This window comes from Urocitellus parryii, chromosome 5 (assembly GCF_045843805.1).
Source record: "Urocitellus parryii isolate mUroPar1 chromosome 5, mUroPar1.hap1, whole genome shotgun sequence".
NCBI classification, from domain to species: domain Eukaryota; kingdom Metazoa; phylum Chordata; class Mammalia; order Rodentia; family Sciuridae; genus Urocitellus; species Urocitellus parryii.
In genome coordinates, this window is record NC_135535.1 from 63,873,629 (window position 1) to 63,894,810 (window position 21,182).

The 21,182-nt window shown below is 42.7% G+C and overlaps 1 protein-coding gene across 2 annotated transcripts; it reads left to right on the forward strand.

Annotated features, from left to right (window-relative positions):
- Positions 1-9,640: 9,640 nt before the first annotated feature.
- Positions 9,641-13,739, forward strand: Krt6a (keratin 6A). Of its 2 annotated transcripts, XM_077798303.1 has the most exons (10): positions 9,641-9,944; positions 9,981-10,174; positions 11,075-11,289; positions 11,595-11,655; positions 11,808-11,903; positions 12,029-12,193; positions 12,692-12,817; positions 12,957-13,177; positions 13,374-13,408; positions 13,510-13,739. In XM_077798303.1, the coding sequence occupies exons 1-10, from the start codon at positions 9,641-9,643 to the stop codon at positions 13,737-13,739; spliced, it is 1,647 nt and encodes a 548-aa protein (XP_077654429.1). The 2 variants fall into 2 exon arrangements, with proteins under 2 accessions (XP_077654429.1, XP_026254440.2); XM_026398655.2 differs by having other exon boundaries at positions 9,641-10,174.
- The last annotated feature ends 7,443 nt before the right edge of the window (positions 13,740-21,182 follow it).

Here is a 21,182-nt window from a genome sequence, read left to right on the forward strand (position 1 = left end):
TTTCACACTAAGATTGAGAATAAGGCCAGAATGTCCCTTGTCACAACACTTCTTTCTTTCTTTCATCAAGCTGGGACTTAACCCAGGAGTACTCTACCACTGAGCCACATCCCCAGCCCTTTTTTATTTTTTGTTTTGAGACAGGTCTCACTAGGTTGCTAAGGCTGGCCTTCAACTTGTGATCTTCCTTCCTCAGACTCCCAAATGGCTGAGATTATAGGCGTACACCACTGTGCCCAGCTTCACAACTCCTTTTCAACATTGGCTAGAAGTCCTCCTGGTAAGTACAATAAGATAAGGAAAAAAATAAAAGTTATAAAAATCAGGAAAAAAATTAACAAAAACTTGCTTGAGTAGCATGGTTGTCTGTGTAGAAAACTCTAAATATTAAAAAAACAAATTTCCTGAAGCCAATAAGTGATTGCAACAAGATTGCAGGATAGCATATAAAAGTTAGTCATTTTCCTGTATATTAGCAATGAATAATAGAAATAAAATTTATAGCATCTATTTACATTACAGCACTGCAAAAAAATGAAATAGTTTGTATAAATCTAACCAAATGAGCACAGATCTTTATGAGGGAAAACTGTGATGAAAGAAGTCAAAGAATAACTAAAAAAGTAGAGAGAAATTCCATGTTCATGGAGAGAAAACATAATATTACCAAGATGTCGGTTCTTCCTAACTTAATCTATAATTAATGCAATCCCAAATTCCCAGAAAATTATTTTGCATATATTGACACAGAGATTCTCAAGTTTATAAGAAGAAGCAAAGACCTAGAATGGTCCAGCACAATATTAAAGAAGAAAAAAGTCAGAGCTCTTACAAAACTCAGCTTCAAGATCTACTATGAAGCTAAAGTAGTCAAGAGAGTATGGCATGGTGAGAGAATTGACCAACAGGTCAATGAAACATAATATAGAACCCAAAACTAGCCCCACAGAAAAATAGTGATCTGGTTCTTCACAAAGAGGCAAAGGCCATACAATAGAACAAAGAGAATTTGCACCAGATGGTGCTGGAACAACAGATATCCACCTGCCAAGAAATTAATCTAGACACAGACATTATACCTTGCACAAAAATTAACTCAAAATTGATCATAGCACTTAATGTAAAATGTAAAATTATGGTAGCCCTAGAAGGAAGAGTTTATGGTTTGGATCTGGGATGTCTCCCAATGTCTCAGGTGTCTAGAGGTGGGACATTTCGGAAGTGATTGGATTGTGAGGGTCCGGGTCTCATTAGTGGATGTCATGGTTTAGATGTGAGGTGTTTCCAAAACCTCATATGTGAGTCAATGCAAGAAGATTTAGAAGTGAGATGATTGGGTTATGAGAGCTTTAACCTAATCAGTGAATTAACCCCCTGATAGGGATTAACTGGATGGTGACTATAGGCAGGTAGGGTGTGGCTAGAGGAGGTGGGTCCCTTTGGGTGTGCCTTTGAGGTTTATTTTGACCTTGTTGAGCAGAGCTTTCTCTCTGCTTCCTGGTGCCATGTTCCCAGCTGCTTTCCTGTGACACACAAGCCATGGTGTCCTGCCTCACCTCAGGCCCAGAGGAATGCAGCCAGCCATCTATGGACTGAGACCTCTGAAACTGTGGGCCCCGGAATAAATTTTTCCTCCTTAAAATTGTTCTTTTCAGGTCTTTTGATCACAGCAGTGAAAAGGCTGACTAAAACAGTGAATTAATCCTTTGATGGCCAAATGGACTATGGAGAGGTAGGACCTAGCTGGAAATAGGTCACTGGGGACATGCCCATTATATCTCTTTGGGCCTTTTTTCCTCCCCACACCCCGCTTTCCATCTTCCATGAGCTGAGTAACTTTATCCGCCACATCTTTCCACTGTGATGTTCTTCCTCACCCCAGGCCCAGAGCAATGGAGACAGCCAGCCATGGACTTGAACCTCTGAAACTGTGAGCCACAATAAATATTTCCTCTTTAGAGTTGTTTTACTCAGGTACTTATCACAGCAATGCAAAACTGACTAACCCCGAAATGTAGCAGAAAATCTACATGATTTGGGGTATGGAAATGACTTTTTAAATACAATATCAAAGTATGAACCATGAAAGAAATAATTGGTAGATGGTACATCATTAAAATTGAAACTTTTACTCTGTGAAAGAAAACGTTAGGAGAATCAGAGTCAAGCCACAGAGTGAAAGAAAATATTGGTAAAAGACGTGATAAAAGATATAAACTGTTACTGAAAATGTACAAAGAACTCTTAAAATCCAACAATACGAAAGAAACAACCCAATTACAAAGTGGGCCAAAGTCCTTAAAAGATACCTCATTGAGGAAGGTTTCTATATGACAAATACACATATGAAAGATGCTCAATATCACACATCATCAGAGGTCTGCAAATTAAAACAACAACGAGGTGTCACCATACTACTGGCAGAATGGCCCAAATCCAGAACATTGGCAAGCTATGGAACAGTGGCTCTCATGCATTGCTGTGGGGATATAAAATCATACAGCCACTGTGGAAGAGTTTGGCGGTTTCCTACAAAACCAGACATACTCTTACCATTACAATCCAGCAATCACACTTCCTAGCATTTATCCAAATGGGCTGAAAACATATGCCAGCAGAAAAACTTGCATATGACTATTTATAGCAGCTTTATTCCTAATTGCCCAAACTTGAGAGCAACCAAGATGCCCTTCAGTGGTGAATGGATGAACACATTGTAGTACATTCAGACAATGGATGTTAGTTAGCATTAAGAAAAAATGAGCATCAGCCAAGAAAAGACCTGCAGAAAACTCAGATACATATTATTGAGTGAAAGAAGCCAATCTGAAAGGCTGCACACTGTATGATTCCAACCATATTGTATGCTGAAAAAGGCAAAACCATTAGAGACAGTAAAAAGATCAGTGGTTGCCAACTGTTAGGGGAAGGAAGAGATGAATAGGCACAGCATAGAGGAGATATAGGTCAGTGAAACTATTCTGTATGATACAAATGGTAGATACACATCATTATATATTTTTCAAGACCTGTTGAATATACAACAACAGGAGTGAGGCCTAATGACAACTACGGACTTTGGGTAACAATAACATGACAGTGTAATAGATTCATCAGTTGTAACGAGGCACCTCTCTGTTAGGGGATGTTGAGAGTGGAGAGGCTATGCATGTGGGGCAGAGGATATGTGAGAAATTGCTGTACTTTCTGTAGAATTTTGCTATGAACCTAAACTTGCTTTAAAAAAAGAAAGTGTCTTTTTAAAAATGGTACAACTACTTTCAAAAACTAATATACATTTGCCTTTTATGCATCAATTCCATTTTAAGCATTTACAATAAATACTTAATTAAATGGAAATATATGCCCACATAAATGCTCATAAGTATATTGATCTCTTTTATTAAAGGTAACAGAAAATTGGAATACTTTTAGGAACTTATCAGGAGGAATAGACAGATTATGAATTATGGCATATTCATATAATGAAACACCACTCAGATATAAAGGAGAATGAGCTGCTAATATCCCCAAATCCTAACAGATATCAAGAACATTTTGTTGAATGAAAATGTCAGAATATATATATATATATATACATATATGTAATATATATGTATGTTATATATATATATCACTATAATATAAATAAGATATATACTGTATGATCCTTAGGTGCAAAAATCAAAACACTATTTGCTGGGCCAAGCAGAATTCATGGGGAGGGGTACAAAGGAATTTTCTGGAGTAATGGGAATAAATATTCTGTATTTTGATAATACATGAGTTAGAGAGGTGCATGGATTTGTCAAAATAGACTGAACTTTATACTTAATATCTGTGCATTTCTCTATATTCAAATTGTACCTCAAAACCCAAAATTCCATTTTAAATATGTGATAGATTATTTTACTTTCGTTTCTGTTGTGGAGACGGAAAGAAGGCAGTGCTTAGCAAATCAACCATTTCTGCTCAGGGTCCAGACTTTCTCAGCCATGTATGTTCTATGTCTACCTGGAAAAATCTAGACTATTTCCCTAAAGTGGCTGAGGGAAGGGCAGGGGAAAGGGGAAGGGTATTATCAGATGCCCCTGAGGCCTTGCTGGCAACATTAGTTCCACAGACTTGCCAGAGTTATCAAAGATCTGTTATTAATCCCAACCCGAGGCTTCAGGTGAGATCATAAGGGATTAAAGATGGATGCAGCCATTAAATGCCAAGAAATCTCAAAACAGATAGTTAGAGGCTTGTTTGCTGTCTAGGGTTTTTGTACTATAAGAGTCAAGTGATTTTGACTTGATTTTGGGGGTAGGAATTACTCCAAATCATCCTTATTAGCCAGATATTTCTCCTTTACTGAAATAAAGGGAGTTTAACCCAAACCTAGATATGGTAAGACATGGTTCCCAAGGACTGCATCTCACCCAGTCGCTTTGATTGTCTAAGCCAGGTGTCTTGTGTATCTCACTGGGGAATCATTGGTATATTTTTCCCTTACTACATTTAAAAAATAAGTCACACAATACAGTGAGGTGGGCCCTATAGTGCTAAGGAAGTGGAAACGAGAAGCTCAAAGTGGACAGGAATAAGAAAGGCGGCATGACTCTGAGGAAAGCATCAGAGAGAAAAATCAACTATTTCTGCCCAGGGTCCAGACTTTCCCAGCCATGTATGTTCTATGCCTATCTGGAAAAATTCAAGCTATTTCTGTAAAGTGGCTGAGGGAAGGGCAAGGGAAAGGAGAAGGGTATTATCAGATGCCCCTGAGGCCTTGCTGGCAACATTAGCGTACCCTAGTCCTCCCAGGTACATGCTGACCTGGTTCTGTCATTGAGCTCATCCCTTGCCACCTTCCCATCCTCTCTAAAGCACTCTTGTCACTCCAGCATTATCTCCTACCTCAGATCGTCAAGATGCCTCCTTCATGAGATTTGTTGCTCTTCTTCCAATGAGTAGTGTTCCTGCATCAATCAGGTAAGCCAAGGGCTGTCCTCTCCTTCCAAATATATCCTCAGCCCTTAGCCTAATTCTGCTTTTACCAACATCTTAAACAACCAACTGCACCTGCCTATCCAATATCTAAGGCATAGAACAGGCATCCATCCTGTAGGCTCATGATCCTCTCCAATTCCTCCCAGATCCGTTGTCACATACTGCTTTTGATGGTTAAAATGGCAGTCCTGATGCTTCTCTTGGTTCCCTCAAGTCTATGGGGAAAGGGGCTCTTGACATATCCCAGAAAAAGTCACACCAAGTGACATCTTGGAATTTGGGACTACAAGTCCAGAGGCAGGAGATCATAAATGCTCCTTATGAAGCACTGTGTGAAACGTCCTCTCAGTGGCCTGTGGACTTCACGATGGACCTAAGGCAGCACCCTGTCCCGCTGGAAAACAAAGATGTTGGACACTTCCTGCAGCTGTAGAGCCAGCCACCCAGCATCATGTCCAGATATGTCACCCGTCTCAGTGTTCCCTGGGAAAAAAATGGGTGGACTGTGTGTGTGAAACTTGAGAGCTATAAGGGAAGCTGCACAATAGAGCATAGGTTACCTGTCCATAAACAACCTACTTACTAAGTAATACAGTGTTGTAAGTTTCAGCACTTTCTGAACCACTCTATTAGGAGGCTGTACTTTCTACTCCACCCCGGGAGCAGCTGTCTGTTATCACACCTGTGTGCATGTGGCCCCATGTGACCCAGGGACTGGACAGGGTCTGTGGGATTCCCTCTGAAAGGCATCATCCAGTGCTGTGGCTTGAGGATTAGGTGCTTAGTCTTAAAGGATGATGACAATGGCCTCTCCCTCATTCCCATCAGGCGGCTCCACCCAGGGAGGCAGAAAGACAAGGCAAATCCTCTTGAGGAGACTTTCCATGGGATCAAGCTTCAGGGCCTCCCTCCTTCCCCTCCTCTCGCTGGGAACAATGTGAGCCTGGGCAAGAACAAGGCCTTCTACATTCCATGGCAATCCGAGGAAACAGAAGGCAGGAAGGCTCTCCTGGAAGAGAGCAGGTAGCTTTGGCAGCCTTCTGGGGAGGAGGCCAACTGTCCTCTCAGGTACTCAGCTGCTTGCTTCAGTGTCTCGAACAGAGTTGCCTGAACTATCACCCTTTGTTCTCATCTTATTATGAAGATTAGGCTTTTCCCACGCGGTTGCTCTGGGAAAACAGATCTCCCAGGGAGAGGTCATCCAAGAAGGCAATTCTCTAAACATCCAGGGGTCCTAACTACCTAGGACCACAGCCCTCCCCTGGTGCTAAAGCAGAAGGCAGAAGGGGGAGGGCTGGACTCTAGAGGAGAAAGAAACCCAGCCCAGCCCAGAACAGCAGGCTGAAAGTGGGCTAAGGAACACTGGTCACCTCCCATACCCAGACAAAGAAAAATAGAAAATCAAGGACAAATGAGCTAAGGACATATTTAGACTTTAAGTGTAGTAGGGCTAGGAGGAAGTGGAATCAGAAATAGATCTGCTGGGCTGAGGGTCCCTCTTCTCCTCTACCATCTTACCAGCCCTATTCATCGCTCCTGAGCCCTCCCAGCTGACCTTACTGTCTCCTGGGGTCACTGGAACTGGTTTCCAGAGCACTCCCTGGCAAGTGGGGACAAGGATTTTATTTTAGAAAATGTCTCATAAATCTACCAGTAGGAGAGACACCTGTGTTAGGAAACCGAACATGACATTTTACATTGTTGGTGCTGTCTAGTACACCGGGCAAGCCTGGGCTTGGGTTAGATGTTAAAGTTAAACCATCTTCTGACAGGCTAAAGGAGTACATGGGAGGTCTCAGCTGCATCTAAATAATCTACTTTGTTTAGGGATGAATGCTCCCCAATCCTCAAAAAGATATGAAATCAGGACTGAAAGAGGGACTGTTGGGGTTACCTGTGCTGGTTGACAGCAGCCTGTCCCTGTGTGCACAACCCAGAGAACAGCCTGAGACCCAGTAGAGGATGAGCGGGGTAGTCTGGCTTCAGAGGAGGGATATCAGCCTGCTGGGCTCCTGCCAAAGACTCAGAATCTCCCTGACTTTGTTGTTTCCTTCCAGGTACTTAGACTACCTGCCATATCTGCTGGAGGGTGGGAGTCAGGGTGGGGGTGGGCTCTGCTCCCGCTCGGTTCTGCTGCTGTGAGCACCTACAAGCTGCAAATCATTCTTCTGATCCTGTCATTCTCCTGCCTGCTATAGTTCTACAAGGTTTTGAGGAACAATGGCAAACCCCTCCACATGGCTTCCTGGATCCTTACTAATGTGATACTATCTTGCACCGTTGGCTCCATTACTTGTCCTCAAACCACCACTCCCATTCACACACATATATGCCGTATCTGAATTCTGTCCCCCCCACCCCCATACTGGGGAATAAACCCAGACATGTGTTATCACCAAATGACATCCCCAGTTCTTTCTATTTTTTTAATCTGAGATGATGTCTCTCTAAGTTGCCCAGTTTGGCCTCCAACTTGCAATCCTCCTTCCTCAGCCTCTGAAGTAGCTGGGATTACAGGTGTGTGCCACTGCACCCTGCTGTGCTCTGATTCTTGAAGCTTCTCTTGGATTCCTACACACTGAACTTCTTCCTACTTTCACGATAATGATGTTAGCTCATCTCCGTGGAGAACTCACATGCCAGACATTGTACTAAACCTTCACACAAATTACCTCAACACCATGAGACGGGTACTCTTTTCACACACACACTCTTTTACAGGTGTAAAAATAAGCAGAAAAAGGGCTCAGTAATTTGCATAAGGAGCCAAGTCTGATCCTAGGATCCAAGTTCTTTACCAGGGGCTAGCAAAGGTTTTCTTTAAAGGAACAAATAGTCAATACTCTAGGTTTTGCAAGTCACAAGCTTTGTTGTAAGCTGCTCAGCTCTGCCACTGTGGTGTAAAGTGGCCATAGGCATCAGACATGGACATAGACACGGGATAGTGGACAAAAGTAGAGTGTTCCCACCCGACCTGACCACATTTCCTACCCAGCCTGGCAACGCCCATGCCGTGCCTAAAGCCCCTAGCCAGGACCAGTAGAGTGCATCAGTGTCCTGGACCATGAGGAACAGCATCTCTTTCCCAGAACTGGGTGGAAGCACATTCTTCAAGAGCCATTGTGCAATCAGGGTGGAGAAGGGCAGCTGCTTCCGTTGTCTTGAGAAGGTATCTCTTTCCTGCCAGACGCTGACTTAGCACCTGCTTTAGACAGGAACTCCCTGCCATCCTGGATGCTGTGCCCCTCAACTTGTGGGAGAGAAGGGACTGAATTTAAAATAGTAACTGGAAATTTCAGGGAGCTCATCTCAGGGTGGGAGTTGGTCTTTCCTCCCACAGTTGCTCAGTTAGACAAATGTTCTCAGAGCACCATACACCTAGGGTTGTTTTCAATTCTCATTCATGGTGCTTAATGCATGGACTGGAAAACATGAAACTCGGTTCCTGTGAACCAAGTGCTACTCTCATTTGAAGGCTTCTCTGCTCTCTGAGAAAGGGTTTAGAGATTTGAGATTTCAAGCACTGAGATTAGAAATATAAATCTAGAATTTACTGATGAAATCATCATACTTGTAAGGACACATTCTAATGATTCATTGCTTCTATATGCCCCTCAACTTTCTGTACACACCCTGCTAAGATGTTCGATTCTGGATTCTTCTGAAATGTCAAAATTAGTGGAAATAAAACCTCCGTGAATTCTTTCATGATTCTTGTCCAAATCGTTTTGGATTTTTTTTAAAACTTAAGCTCTAACTAAACATTCCAAAAAACTGCAGAGAGGAAATGTCTATGAATTTCAGCTAGAAAGACAGCTCAGTGGGCAAGCAAACCCATAGGGCAGGAGGCACAAGCATGGATGGAAGATCCTGGGGCAGGAGGCACAGGCATGGATAGAAGTTCCTAGCAGAGGTTAGGAGAGATCTGCACCTGTCCTCTCAGGAGAGTGCCAAGTGGGCAGCTTATCACACAGGGGGCACAGAGCAAACACGGTTCTAAACAGTGAAAACTTCAACTCCTCCATCCCTCTGGCCTTACAGAGGAAGGTTATGTACCCCATTCCCGTGCTCAGATCACCAGATCATATAGCCAGGAGCTACCGAAGAACTGAATCGAACATGGTGGGCAAACATGGCAGGCCATTTCTTGCTCAGGCCCATGGGAAAATAGCTGGAAACCCTCAGGGAGAGTCCCACCCAGAGGAGAAGGGAGGTGCGGGTGGAGATGGAAACCTGTGTGTAAGGGGGCACACAGGGAGTGTCTGAATAAGCAGAAGGAAGGGACAATTATCACAGATCAGCTTCTTGTTTCCTTTGTTCCTGAACATGACTAAGTCATGACTTCAGTGAATTTGCATCCAGGCTCATTGTGTTAGGAGCAAGTCAAGTCTGGAAGGCAAGAGAATTTCTCCATGACTACAGGAAGCCAAAAGGCAACCTTCATGTTTCATACCTTTCTAGAACTTGGGGGTGATCTCACTGTTTGTAAAGCCCAGCCCTTCCCAATCTGCAAGCTCACCTTCCAGCCCTGAGCCCAGCCCACTCACACCATATATAAGCTCTGCCTGGGCCCATCTCCTTCATCTGCTCCTCTCTGCTCTGCCCTTCAGTCTCTCTCGCCTTGTCAGCCTTCTTGTCTCCAGGCACCATGACCAGCAAGTCCACCACGAGGATCCAGAGCAGCAGCAGCAGCCGCAGAGGCTTCAGTGCCAGCTCAGCCAGAGCCCCAGGGCTCTGCCGCTCTGGCTTCAGCAGCATGTCTGTGTCCCGCTCCAGGGGCAGTGGCGGCATGGGGGCATCATGCAGAGGCGCAGGCTTTGGCAGCAGGAGCCTCTATGGCACAGGGGTCTCCAAGAGGATCTCCATTGGAGGGGGCAGCTGCACCATGGGTGGCGGATATGGCAGCGGAGTTGGAGGCGGCTTCGGCTTCAACAGTGGATTTGGTTTTGGAGGTGGAGCTGGTAGTGGCTTTGGGCTCGGTGGTGCAGCTGGCCTTGGTGGTGGCTACGGGGGCGCTGGCTTTCCCGTGTGCCCACCTGGAGGCATCCAAGAGGTCACCATCAACCAGAATCTCCTGACTCCTCTGAACCTGGAAATCGACCCCACCATCCAGCGGGTGAGGACCGAGGAGCGTGAGCAGATCAAGACCCTCAACAACAAGTTCGCCTCCTTCATCGACAAGGTGAGCCAAGAAACAGTGCCATCAGCAAGGCACCTCAGAATCCCCAGTTATGAACAGGATAGACTTCCTACGGGGTGGAAAAAACTAGGAAAGAGGGAAAAGGACCTCAGACTACCTCTCCACAGGGATGGGGATTGGCCTCATAGAGTCAAGGGCATAGAAGAACTGCTGGGTCTCTTCCATAGCCCTCATTCCTGACAGGGGGACCCCTCAACTGTTGATACCCAGAAGCACAGATGAGGCAATGGGATTTGGGAAGAATCCAGTCCCCCTCCTGACAAGATGATGCCAGTGGTGTTTGGGCTGGGGATTCCACTCTGGGGTCTGTGTAAGAGGGAAAATATTAATCAAGAGAGAGAGAGAGAGAAAAGAAAACAAGAAAAGAAATTTCTGGCTAGATTAGGAAAACAATAGAACCACTTAAACAATATGTAGAAATGCTAATTTATTCAACAAAGAACAACCATAAAATGGATAAATTTGAGGAGACATACACTAAATTAGAACCTAGACAGGAATCTAATCATTAGTGAACATTTATATCATTTATAACTGAGATCCAATACATTATTAAAACCTAGCAGGAAATATCAGAAAATATTATTTTTAAACTGCATTTGTGATTGTGCTTGGAAAGAGGAAAAGAAACGTGGAAAGTCACTGATTGGCTCCATAACTTAGAAGATGAGAACCTCTCAATGGTCCAAGGGGGAATTTCCCTGGTGGATTTCTGTGCTGCAAAAGAAAAACGTTTTGGTGTGGGTACAAAACTGAGCTTCTGTCCATGCTCAGAAGCAGCTCTACAAAATGGAGAACCAAGACCCACAGGGAGAACTGCTAACAGAGACACTTCTTTCTTCCTGCCTTTGCCTCACAAATGATCATCTTGTCCCTCTCCAGGTACGGTTCCTGGAACAACAGAACAAGGTCCTGGACACCAAATGGACCCTGCTCCAAGAACAGGGCACCAAGACAGTGCGACAGAACCTGGAGCCTTTGTTTGAGCAGTACATCAGCAACCTCAGGAGGCAGCTGGACTCCATCCTCGGGGAGAGAGGTCGCTTGGACTCAGAACTCAGGAGCATGCAGGATCTGGTAGAAGACTACAAGAACAAGTAAGTCAAACAAGAAGATGGGCTGGTTTTCTCCAAACAATTGGGTGACCAGTTCTAGAGGTGGGCACCATTATGCAGCAACCATAGTCATAGAAATAAAAAATCATTATTGCTAAAAAGTAAATATGTAAGATAAATAGGGCAATAGGAGGTTGAAGGATATTAAAGAAGTGAAATTTTAGTTGTTACTACAAAAATCATCTCTCAGACTCTCTGTGGCAAGAAAGATAGATTTAGATATACCAGGCTGCTTTTCAGCTTCAACCACCCACTGGCTTACATGTGTGTCAACCCTCTTCTCCTAGATATGAAGATGAAATCAACAAACGCACAGCAGCAGAGAATGAGTTTGTGACCCTGAAGAAGGTGAGCTGATTAATCAGGGTTCTAGTTTCTCTGCTCAAGGAGAGACATGACTCTGCATCCCCATCCAATCTCACAAGACCATTGCCATGGTGATAAAATGGGGGCTGGGCAGGAGGGCTCAGCTGACTCCACACTGTCTGCTCTTTCCCCAGGATGTGGATGCTGCCTATATGAATAAGGTGGAACTGCAAGCCAAGGCTGATAGTCTCACAGATGAGATCAACTTCCTCAGAGTCCTGTATGATGCAGTGAGTATCTCTACCCCCTTTCCTTCACTCAGATGGGTTCTGCAGGGTGGGAAGTCATATGTCCCCATTGGGCACCTTGGTAAGCAGCCCAGGCCAAGATGACCTTAGGACTTTGTGCTCTGCAGGAACTGTCTCAGATGCAAACCCACATCTCAGACACTTCTGTGGTGCTGTCCATGGACAACAACCGCAACCTGGACCTGGACAGCATCATCGCCGAAGTCAAGGCCCAATATGAGGAGATCGCTCAGAGGAGCCGGGCTGAGGCTGAGTCCTGGTACCAGAGCAAGGTGAGCAGTGACTTGGCAGCCGCTAAGGAGGCCCCAGCCCCACCCTGAGCTCGAGAAGCCTCCTGACTTCATGGGGGAATTACTGAAAGGAGGCTAAAGTCCTCTCACAGAAAGTGTACCCCACATGCTTAGAACAAACTCTCTCAGATATGATGTCCGTGTCTAGGAAGCAGAAGAACCACCCCCAGGCAGGAGCAAGCTCCCATAGATAAGGACCAAGTCATCTTTGCTTAAGCTTCACTCTCACTGATGGCTCTCAGAGACACAGAGCACAACATTGTCAGTCCCTGAAAGAACCAAGAAGTCTCTGGTTCCCTAACTGAGATGCTCTGTGGCATAGTTCCACTGTCTCCAGCCACTTAACATCAACTTTTCTAAAATTCATTGAGGAGAAGCCAATAGGTGGAGATTACTCCCTGTCTGATTCCGAAGGGAGACAGCACTGTGCACATGTAAAATCCCACGCATTCTCTGTCTCCCTCTCCCCCTGCACGACAGTATGAGGAGCTGCAGGTCACAGCAGGCAGACATGGGGATGACCTGCGCAACACCAAGCAGGAGATTGCTGAGATCAACCGCATGATCCAGAGACTCAGATCGGAGATCGACCACGTCAAGAAGCAGGTACAGGGCAGAGACAGGGTCGGGGCTGCCTGTCCATGCAGTCCAGCCTCCTGGGCTCTTCTTCACTGGGCAGGAAGAGCAGGGATGAGCCTCCTGGAAGGCCCAGGCTCCAAGCCCATTTCCTTGCTCCCCCTTGCAGTGCGCCAGCCTGCAGGCCGCCATTGCTGATGCGGAGCAGCGTGGGGAGATGGCCCTCAAGGATGCCAAGAGCAAGCTGGAAGGGCTGGAGGACGCCCTGCAGAAGGCCAAGCAGGACATGGCCAGGCTGCTGAAGGAGTACCAGGAGCTCATGAATGTCAAGCTGGCCCTGGACGTGGAGATCGCCACCTACAGGAAGCTGCTGGAAGGCGAGGAGTGCAGGTGGGTGACACACCCCTCTGAGCACCTGTGGGAGGGGTCTGGCCCTGAGCAGGGGATTGTGGCCACTAGTGATGGGTGTTGTCAGGAGACTCTCTGGAACAGGGGAGGGCTGTCTCTGTGAGACTCGGGTGGAGGCTTCTCCTGGGATCAGGTATGGGCTGTGGAGGGCTCATCCTCTGTGTTCCTCTCCTCCTAGGCTGAGTGGCGAGGGCGTTGGACCCGTCAACATCTGTAAGTACTTGGCTTGTCTGCCTCCCAGTTGTTGACCTGGTGAGCTGGCTCAGGTGACAGAGTGAGCTCACGGTGTCTGTGTCCTGTTGTCCTCCCTACAGCTGTGGTGCAGTCCACCGTGTCCAGCGGCTATGGCAGTGCTGGTGGTGCCGGCAGTGGCTTCGGACTGGGAGGAGGCAGCAGCTACTCCTACAGCAGTGGTCACGGCCTTGGAGGTGGCTTCAGTTCTGGCAGTGGCAGAGGCATCGGGGGTGGCCTCAGCTCCTCTGGTGGCAGCAGCTCCACCATCAAATACTCCTCCACCACCTCCAGCAGGAGCTACAAGCACTGAAGTCCTGTGCTGGCCCTTGTCCCCACCCTGCTCAGCCCTCTGGTGCAGAGCCCTCTGCTCAGGATCTTTTCCTCCCCTGCCTCCACCTCTGCTCTCTAGCTGGGGCTTCGGAAGGCCCCTGCCCTCCTGCCCCCTCTGTCTACCTGCTCCTCAGAGATCCAGTGGCTCCCCTCAGAATGTCATCCTCTGATCTCACATCATGGTTCAGTCACATCTGGTGTCTCACTTTGTTACCTAGTTATCAAGGTTTTGCCTTTATAGCTCTCCCTGAGGCTGAGCATTACGAGAACCTTGTCTCTGTCCTCTCATTCCAGAAAGTCTTGCCTGAAGCACAGTCAAGAATTCACAAACAGGCAGATTCCCTTCAATTTCCATTGACCCAAGAACACCCCATCTTACCGGGTTGTGAACCTCTCTTGCAATAACTGTGGAAACACAAGTGAAGAATCCTATGATGTACAGAATCTGTATCTCTGTATTGGTTTATCTTCTCTTTGCTTTCTTCCTGTTTGTTTCTAATTGCTAAATAAAGCAGATTTATACTATAATGTGTTGTTCAAGGTTGCCTTTCTTTCAGGCCATATGTTCTTAACTTTTTCATATGATAAATTTCTTATCATTTAAAAGATAACCATTCCCCACATACCTCACTCCCCTCCTTTATTGATATTCATCAAATAGAGTTTTGCTATCTTGATGTCCAAGGTCCCATCCCACATCATTTTCATTGATGTTTTTCACAAGCAAGTGGAGGAATCTGGTCTACCTTCACCATAAACTCTATTTTTACTGTCCATGCTAGGACATTACTGTCTTTATCTTTCCCAATGCCATATGTCCAGTTGGAGAAATATGGTTGGTCAGTTAGTCTATAAGTCGTTAGACAAGAAAATAAGATATTTGATTTCTAATTAGAATTGTTTTCATGACCTAGAGACTTGCCTGACATAAGGTTCAAGAGCATTTGAAGTGTGCATCCTTCTAAGTCAGAATTATTCTTGTACAAATATATCTTGAAGAAATAGTACCAACACAGAAAGCTGTACATAACATGATGTTATGAGAAAATGGAGAAATTTGAGGTAGTCAAATGAAGCACTCAAATATTAAGGCCAAAATTCAAATTTCTTGTCATATAATGGCAACAAAAGAATATTCCCTTCTTCTCACACTCTTGGCTTCTCATGGAGACTCAAAGAAGCAGAGTCTATGTTGATAAGAGAGATGGATCCATCCCTGTCCCAGTAGTGAATTGTCCTGGTTTAATTTCTATGAATGGTTAAGAGGAAACTCCAAATAAAATTCAAGGTTGGTCAGTTGACTTGTACTATCCTGAGGCTATATCAATCCCTGTGGACCCCATAAGTGACAATTATTTTCCTAATCCTCAGGTTCTCATATTACTGTAGAAATTTGCATAGATTTTTATGGTAGTTTTTGGATCCTTCAATATCATTATCTGCTGTGTTCACCTCTCACTGTCCCCGCAGCAACACAGGCAGCTTGTCACATTGCCACCTCCTCATTTGTTGACCTTGTAAGCTGGCTCAGGTGACAAAATTTAATATCATTGCGCATGGATATTAAAAACACAATGAAGGAATACTACAAACAACTCTATGTCAAAATCGATTCAAAAAGGTTAGACCAGCCAGATTTCTCAAAAGGATAATCAGAATATCCACAGACCTATTGAATAAGTTAAATCACGAATAAACAAGCTTCTGAAAAGAAAGCACTGAGGTATATTCTTATTGGTTAAGTCTACCATCATTTAAAAAATGAAATGGAACCAAATCTTTACAGCCTCTTCCAGGAAATGGAAGCAGAGGGAACACTTTCTGATTCATTCTTTGCAGGCCAGTATTATTCTAACACCCAAACTAAATAATGGCAATTCAAGAAAGGAACACTGCAAACCAGTCCTCTTATGAATATTGACATAAAATGTTCAATGAAATGTGCCAGATTTATTCCTACCAAGTATACAAAGAATTATACACTGTGTCCTCTTGGGAGTTGTTCTAGATATTCAAGGCTAGTTCAACAGAAACCATTCAATGTGATTTACCACATCCAAGAGCTAAAGAAGAAGAATCAGATGAGAATAGCAATCAATGCATAAAAAGGTGTATGATATAATTCAATACCCAATAATGTTCAGAAACCCCAAAATAGTGTCCTAGCGAATGGGGGGAATAAAGGGCAACATCCTCAACTTGGTAAAAATAATATTGTCCTACATCCCTTTTCCCTTAAGAGTGAGAACAAGATGAGATTATCCCCTCTCTCCACTGTTATTCGAATTGTACTGCAACTCTAACTAAAACAATGAGGTTACACAAAAAGCAATAAAATTATACATATTAGAAATAAAGAAATTAAACTCTCTTTATTCTCCTATAATATTATGTAGAAAATCTGAAGAATATATCAAAAATCTCCCTGTAAGTAATAAGCAAGTATAAGCAAAGTTATAAGATAGAAGATTATAATATATATATTTTTACATACTATATAAAAGAAATAATTTTTTACATACTAGCAATGAAAAACTGAAATTTCAAATTAAAAATCAATGCCATTCATAATAACACTCAAAGATAGAGTGTTTAGGCCTGAATCTAACAAAACATGTAGAGAATCTATGACTAGAAAACCAGATTCTGAGGAAAGTACCCATGAAAGCAATCAAAGTTTTAAATAAATGAAAAGATATACTATGTTCATGGATCAAAAGATTCAACATTATTAAACTGTCAATTCTTTCTAACTTAAGATGTAATCAACACAGTCCCAATTTAAATTCCGATAAGCTGTTTTGTAAGTATCAACAAACTAAATAAAGTTTATATAGCAAGGCAAAAAAATCTTTGCAAAGCAAATAGGTGAAACATAGGATAGGACACACTATTAGTGAAATCATGAAATTATGCTTTTGTAAAACATTTAGAATTTTCTTTTATTTTTTAAATTTTTTTCTGGTTTGCTTTAGTATATTAAACAATATATTTATTCTAAAATAAACTATGAGAAATCCATTCCAATTCAATGGAAGAGATGCTGAAAGATTCAAGATTAACATCCATTATTAGCAATGTAAACGGAAGGAAAGATCCGTGAATTGGGCTCATAGAATTCTGCCCCCATGGGAGACAGAAGGGTCAAGCCGAAAGCCATCAATGGGAAAGATGAAGAAAGATGAGCTCTCAGAGCAGGGGTTTCTGGCTAGAAGCTGTTCCTTGCTCACTGTGTCAATTTTTTTCTCCCAGCCCCCTCAGGCTGATTCTTTAGGCTAAGATGGTGGAGATGGTGTTTGCTGTAGTCGAGAAAGAAAGTGGCGGGCTGAACCCTGGGGTAGTGCTGAAAAGCTTCCTGAGTCACACTTGGCTCAGGCTTCTCCAGGGAAGATGGACAGAGGAGCTGGTCCAGGTGGCAGGACATGCCTGGATAGCAACAAGAGAGAGTCTGCAATGCTCATACAAGGGACAGCAGTCCAAACTCTATCATGCTTAAGCAGATGGAGTCTGACAAAGACTCGCCCTAACCTGTCTCCCATGTGGACTAAGGATGGAACAACCTCATTCAGCAAATTAGCCCCAAGTCGGAGCATTGATTCATGGTTCCTATCAGACCAGGCATCATCTCTGAAGTCTCTGGAAATCCTGATCCCTCCATTCCTCAGCTGCTTTCTCAAGGCTATCCCCACCCCCACCCTGCCACCCCTGCCCAGTTTCACCAGAGGGAGCTTTCCAAATTCTCCGCCAGGGAGACCTCCTCCAGCTGTGTACATGTCCAAAAGCTTTGAGAGATGGAGATGAGCCAGAAACCACATGTAGTCTGTCTCCCATGGTGTCCTGTCCAACACTGGGCTACCCTGACCCCCGCTTTTCTTTTATTTTTTAAATTATTATTTTCATTGACAAACCATAAATACATAAATGTATCCCATTTATGGGGTACAATAAGATGTTTTGATATTTGTACAATGTGGTTTGATTAAATCCAACTAATTATCCTTATTCATCACCCAACTAACCATTTTTTGCAATGAGACATTCGAAATTCACCATCCTAGTTATTTTGAAGTGTGCTGTATGTCTGCATTGACTATTATCACCCTGCTGTGCAATAGATCCTCTTGTCTAACAGAAAATTTATCCCCTTAGTCCACGTAACCTCAGCCTCTGGTAACCATCTCTGTACTTTCTACTTCTGTTGAGTTCAGCTTTTTATATTTTGCATTTAAGTAGATCGACAATATTTTTCCTGACTTATTTCACTTAGTATAATGTCCTCCAGCTTCTTCCACTTTTTTGAGCAATTTTGTTTCACAGCAAAATTGTTAAGAAGGTACAGAGATTTAGACCATATATTTTATAGCCACAAATTTATAACTTCACCCACTGTGAGAATGGTACATTTGTTAAAATGGATGCATCTACTAGCACTGGCATGTCATTATTATCCAAAGTCCTTAATTCACATTAGAGTTCCCTCCTGGTGTTGTACCTTCTTTGGGTTTTGAAAAATGTATTATCTACTATTTTAGTATTATACAGAATAGTTTCATTACCCTAACATCTGCTGTACCTCATTTACACACTCCTCCCCCCAATCCCTTGGAAACCACTGATCTTGTTACTTTCTTGGGTTTAAAGAATAAAACATAGTTGGAATCATGTGTAACCTTTCAGATTGGCTTCTTTCACTCAATAATATGTATCCAAGTTCCTCGAAATCTTTTCTTGGCTTGATGTTCATTTTTTCTTAATGCTAACTAACATCCTTTGTCTGGAGATACCACAATGTGTTCATCTGTTCAACAACTAATGGGCATCTTGGTTGCTCCCAAGTTTGGGCAATTAGGAATAAAGCTTCTATAAACAGTCACATGCAAGTTTTTGCATTGGCACGTTTTCAACTCATTTGGGTAAATACCAGGGAATGTGATTGCTGGATTGTATGGTAAGAGTATGTTTGGTTTTGTAGGGAACTGCCAATCCCATCCTCAGTGGCTATATGATTTTGCATCCCTGCCTCTCCACCCCCACCCTGCCCCCTACCTTCCCAGCAATTCATGAGAGCTTGCTGTTTCATAGCCTTGCCAGCATTCCAATTGCTGGTGTTCTGGATTTTAGCCATTCTCCCACTTGTGTGGTGACACCTCATTGTTGTTTTAATTTGTAGCTCTCTGGTGGCATGTGCTATTAAGCACCTTCTTATCTGTATTTGTCTTATGTATGTTTTGTTCAGTGCAGTGATGTTTTGCTTGCTTGTTTGGTTGGCTCAGTTTGGTTGGGTTTTTCTTGTCTTTTCTTTTCTTTTTTTCTTTTTTTTTGCAGTGCTGGGGATCAAACCCAGGTCCTTGTACATGCTAGGCAAGTGCTCTACCACCTAGTTACATCCCTAACTCTAGTGAGGGGTCTTTAAAGGATTTGGGCCCATCTTATAATCATGTTGTTTCTTATTGTTGAAATTAGGGTTCTTGGTACATTTTGGGTATATTCTTTATCAGATATGTCTTTTTCCAATATTTTCCCCTAGTCTATGAACTGATTTCTCATTCTCTTAATGCTGGCTTTCACAGACAAGTTTTAATTTTAATGAAGTCTGGAGTATCAATTATTTCTTTTGTGGTTCATAAATTTGTTGCTGTATTTAAAAACTGATCACCATACCAAACGTCATCTAGGTTTGTTTCTATGTTATCTTCGAGGAATTTTGTAGTTTGGCATTTTATATCTGGTCTGGGGTTATTATTCACTGGGAGTTGGTTGTGCAGAACATAAGGTCTGTGTCTGGATTCATTTTTTTTCTTTTGTATGTGGATGCCCACTTGTTCCAGCACCATCTATTGAAGACTGTCTTTGCTCCATTGTATTGACTTTGCTTCTTTGCCAAGATCAGTTGAGTGAATATATGTGTGTTCAGTTCTGGGTTCTCTATTTTGTTCCTTGACCTATTTGTCTATTCTTGTTAACTCTCTTGATTATTCTAGCTTCATAGTAGGTCTTAAAGTTGAATAGTGCAGTCCTGTGATTTTGTTCCTCTTCTTCAATATTGAATTAGCTATTCTGGCATTTTTGCCTTTCCATATGAACTTCACAATCGGTTTGTTCATATAAAAGGATCACTTTCTAGGATTTTGACTGGAAAAAATATAGAATTTTATACTCCAGAGTAAAACTTAAGGCCTGAATTTTTTTAAAAAAATAGTAATTTATGAGGTCAAGATAGCCTAGGATGAAATGCACAATGTGACAAGAGAGTCGAATAAGTATATTACAAATATATGAACTAACCTTGCTGGAGTTGGGGGTGGGATATAAAAAGGCTGACCTAAGTAACTCTGGACTATCTGAGACTAAAAGAAAAGAAAATTGTACATAGCAACTGAACTCTGGTTGATAAGTTTATTTCTTATGGGGGTATGACTAACAATTATGAAAACATTATAGGAAATAAATAGAGGGCATACATATACATTGTCTGTATGTGATATATATATATATATATATATATATATATATATATATATATAATCTATATATAGATATCTACATATCAGGTATATATTTTGATGTATATATTGATACATGTGTGTGTACATAGATATCTACCTAAATATATGTATGTTAATGTATGTATATATGTGTGTGTATATGTATGTGTGTGTGTATATATATATATATATATATATATATATATTGTGTGTATGTGTGGGTGTGTATACATCTGTATATTGCTGGCTTCAGTAATGTGTCTGTGTCTTGTTTCAGGGGCAGTGATAAGTATGAGGGCTATGTACGTAGGTGCTGGCTTTGGCAGCAGGAACCCCCACACACACACCTCATAGAAAGAGAAAGATTATAAAGAATTGGTTGATGTAATTTTGGAGGATGACAAGTCACAAGATAATTTTGACAGAGAGCCAATTACCTTGTTCCAGACCCAAGAAACAGAAGAGTCAATGGTGCAGTTTCAGTCGAAAATATGACAAGTTCAAGATATAAAATAAGCTGATGTTTTGGTGTGTGTCTGAAGGCAAGTAAAAACAATGTCCCAGCTCAAAGGCAATCATACAAGAAGACTATCCACTTGCTCAGTCCTTTATTACCGTTAGGTTTTCAACTCATTGAATATGTCCACCCACATTAGGACTGACAGTCTACTTTATTCAATTAAGCAATTCAGATTTTAATCTTATTCAGAAACCCCTCTCAGACATATCCAGAAAATGTTTAACCCAATATCTGGGTAACTCATGGCTCAATCAAGCTGATACCATTTTGTTGCCTATTGGCAGCATTTTGATGATGAAGCAAAGAAAGCACAGAGACTATGATTCATGAGCCTCTGTGCAATGATCTTTGATGGGTTGTCTGAATTAAAGAATAAAATAACTATTCACTTAGCTATGTGTCATAAAGAGAATTGCTC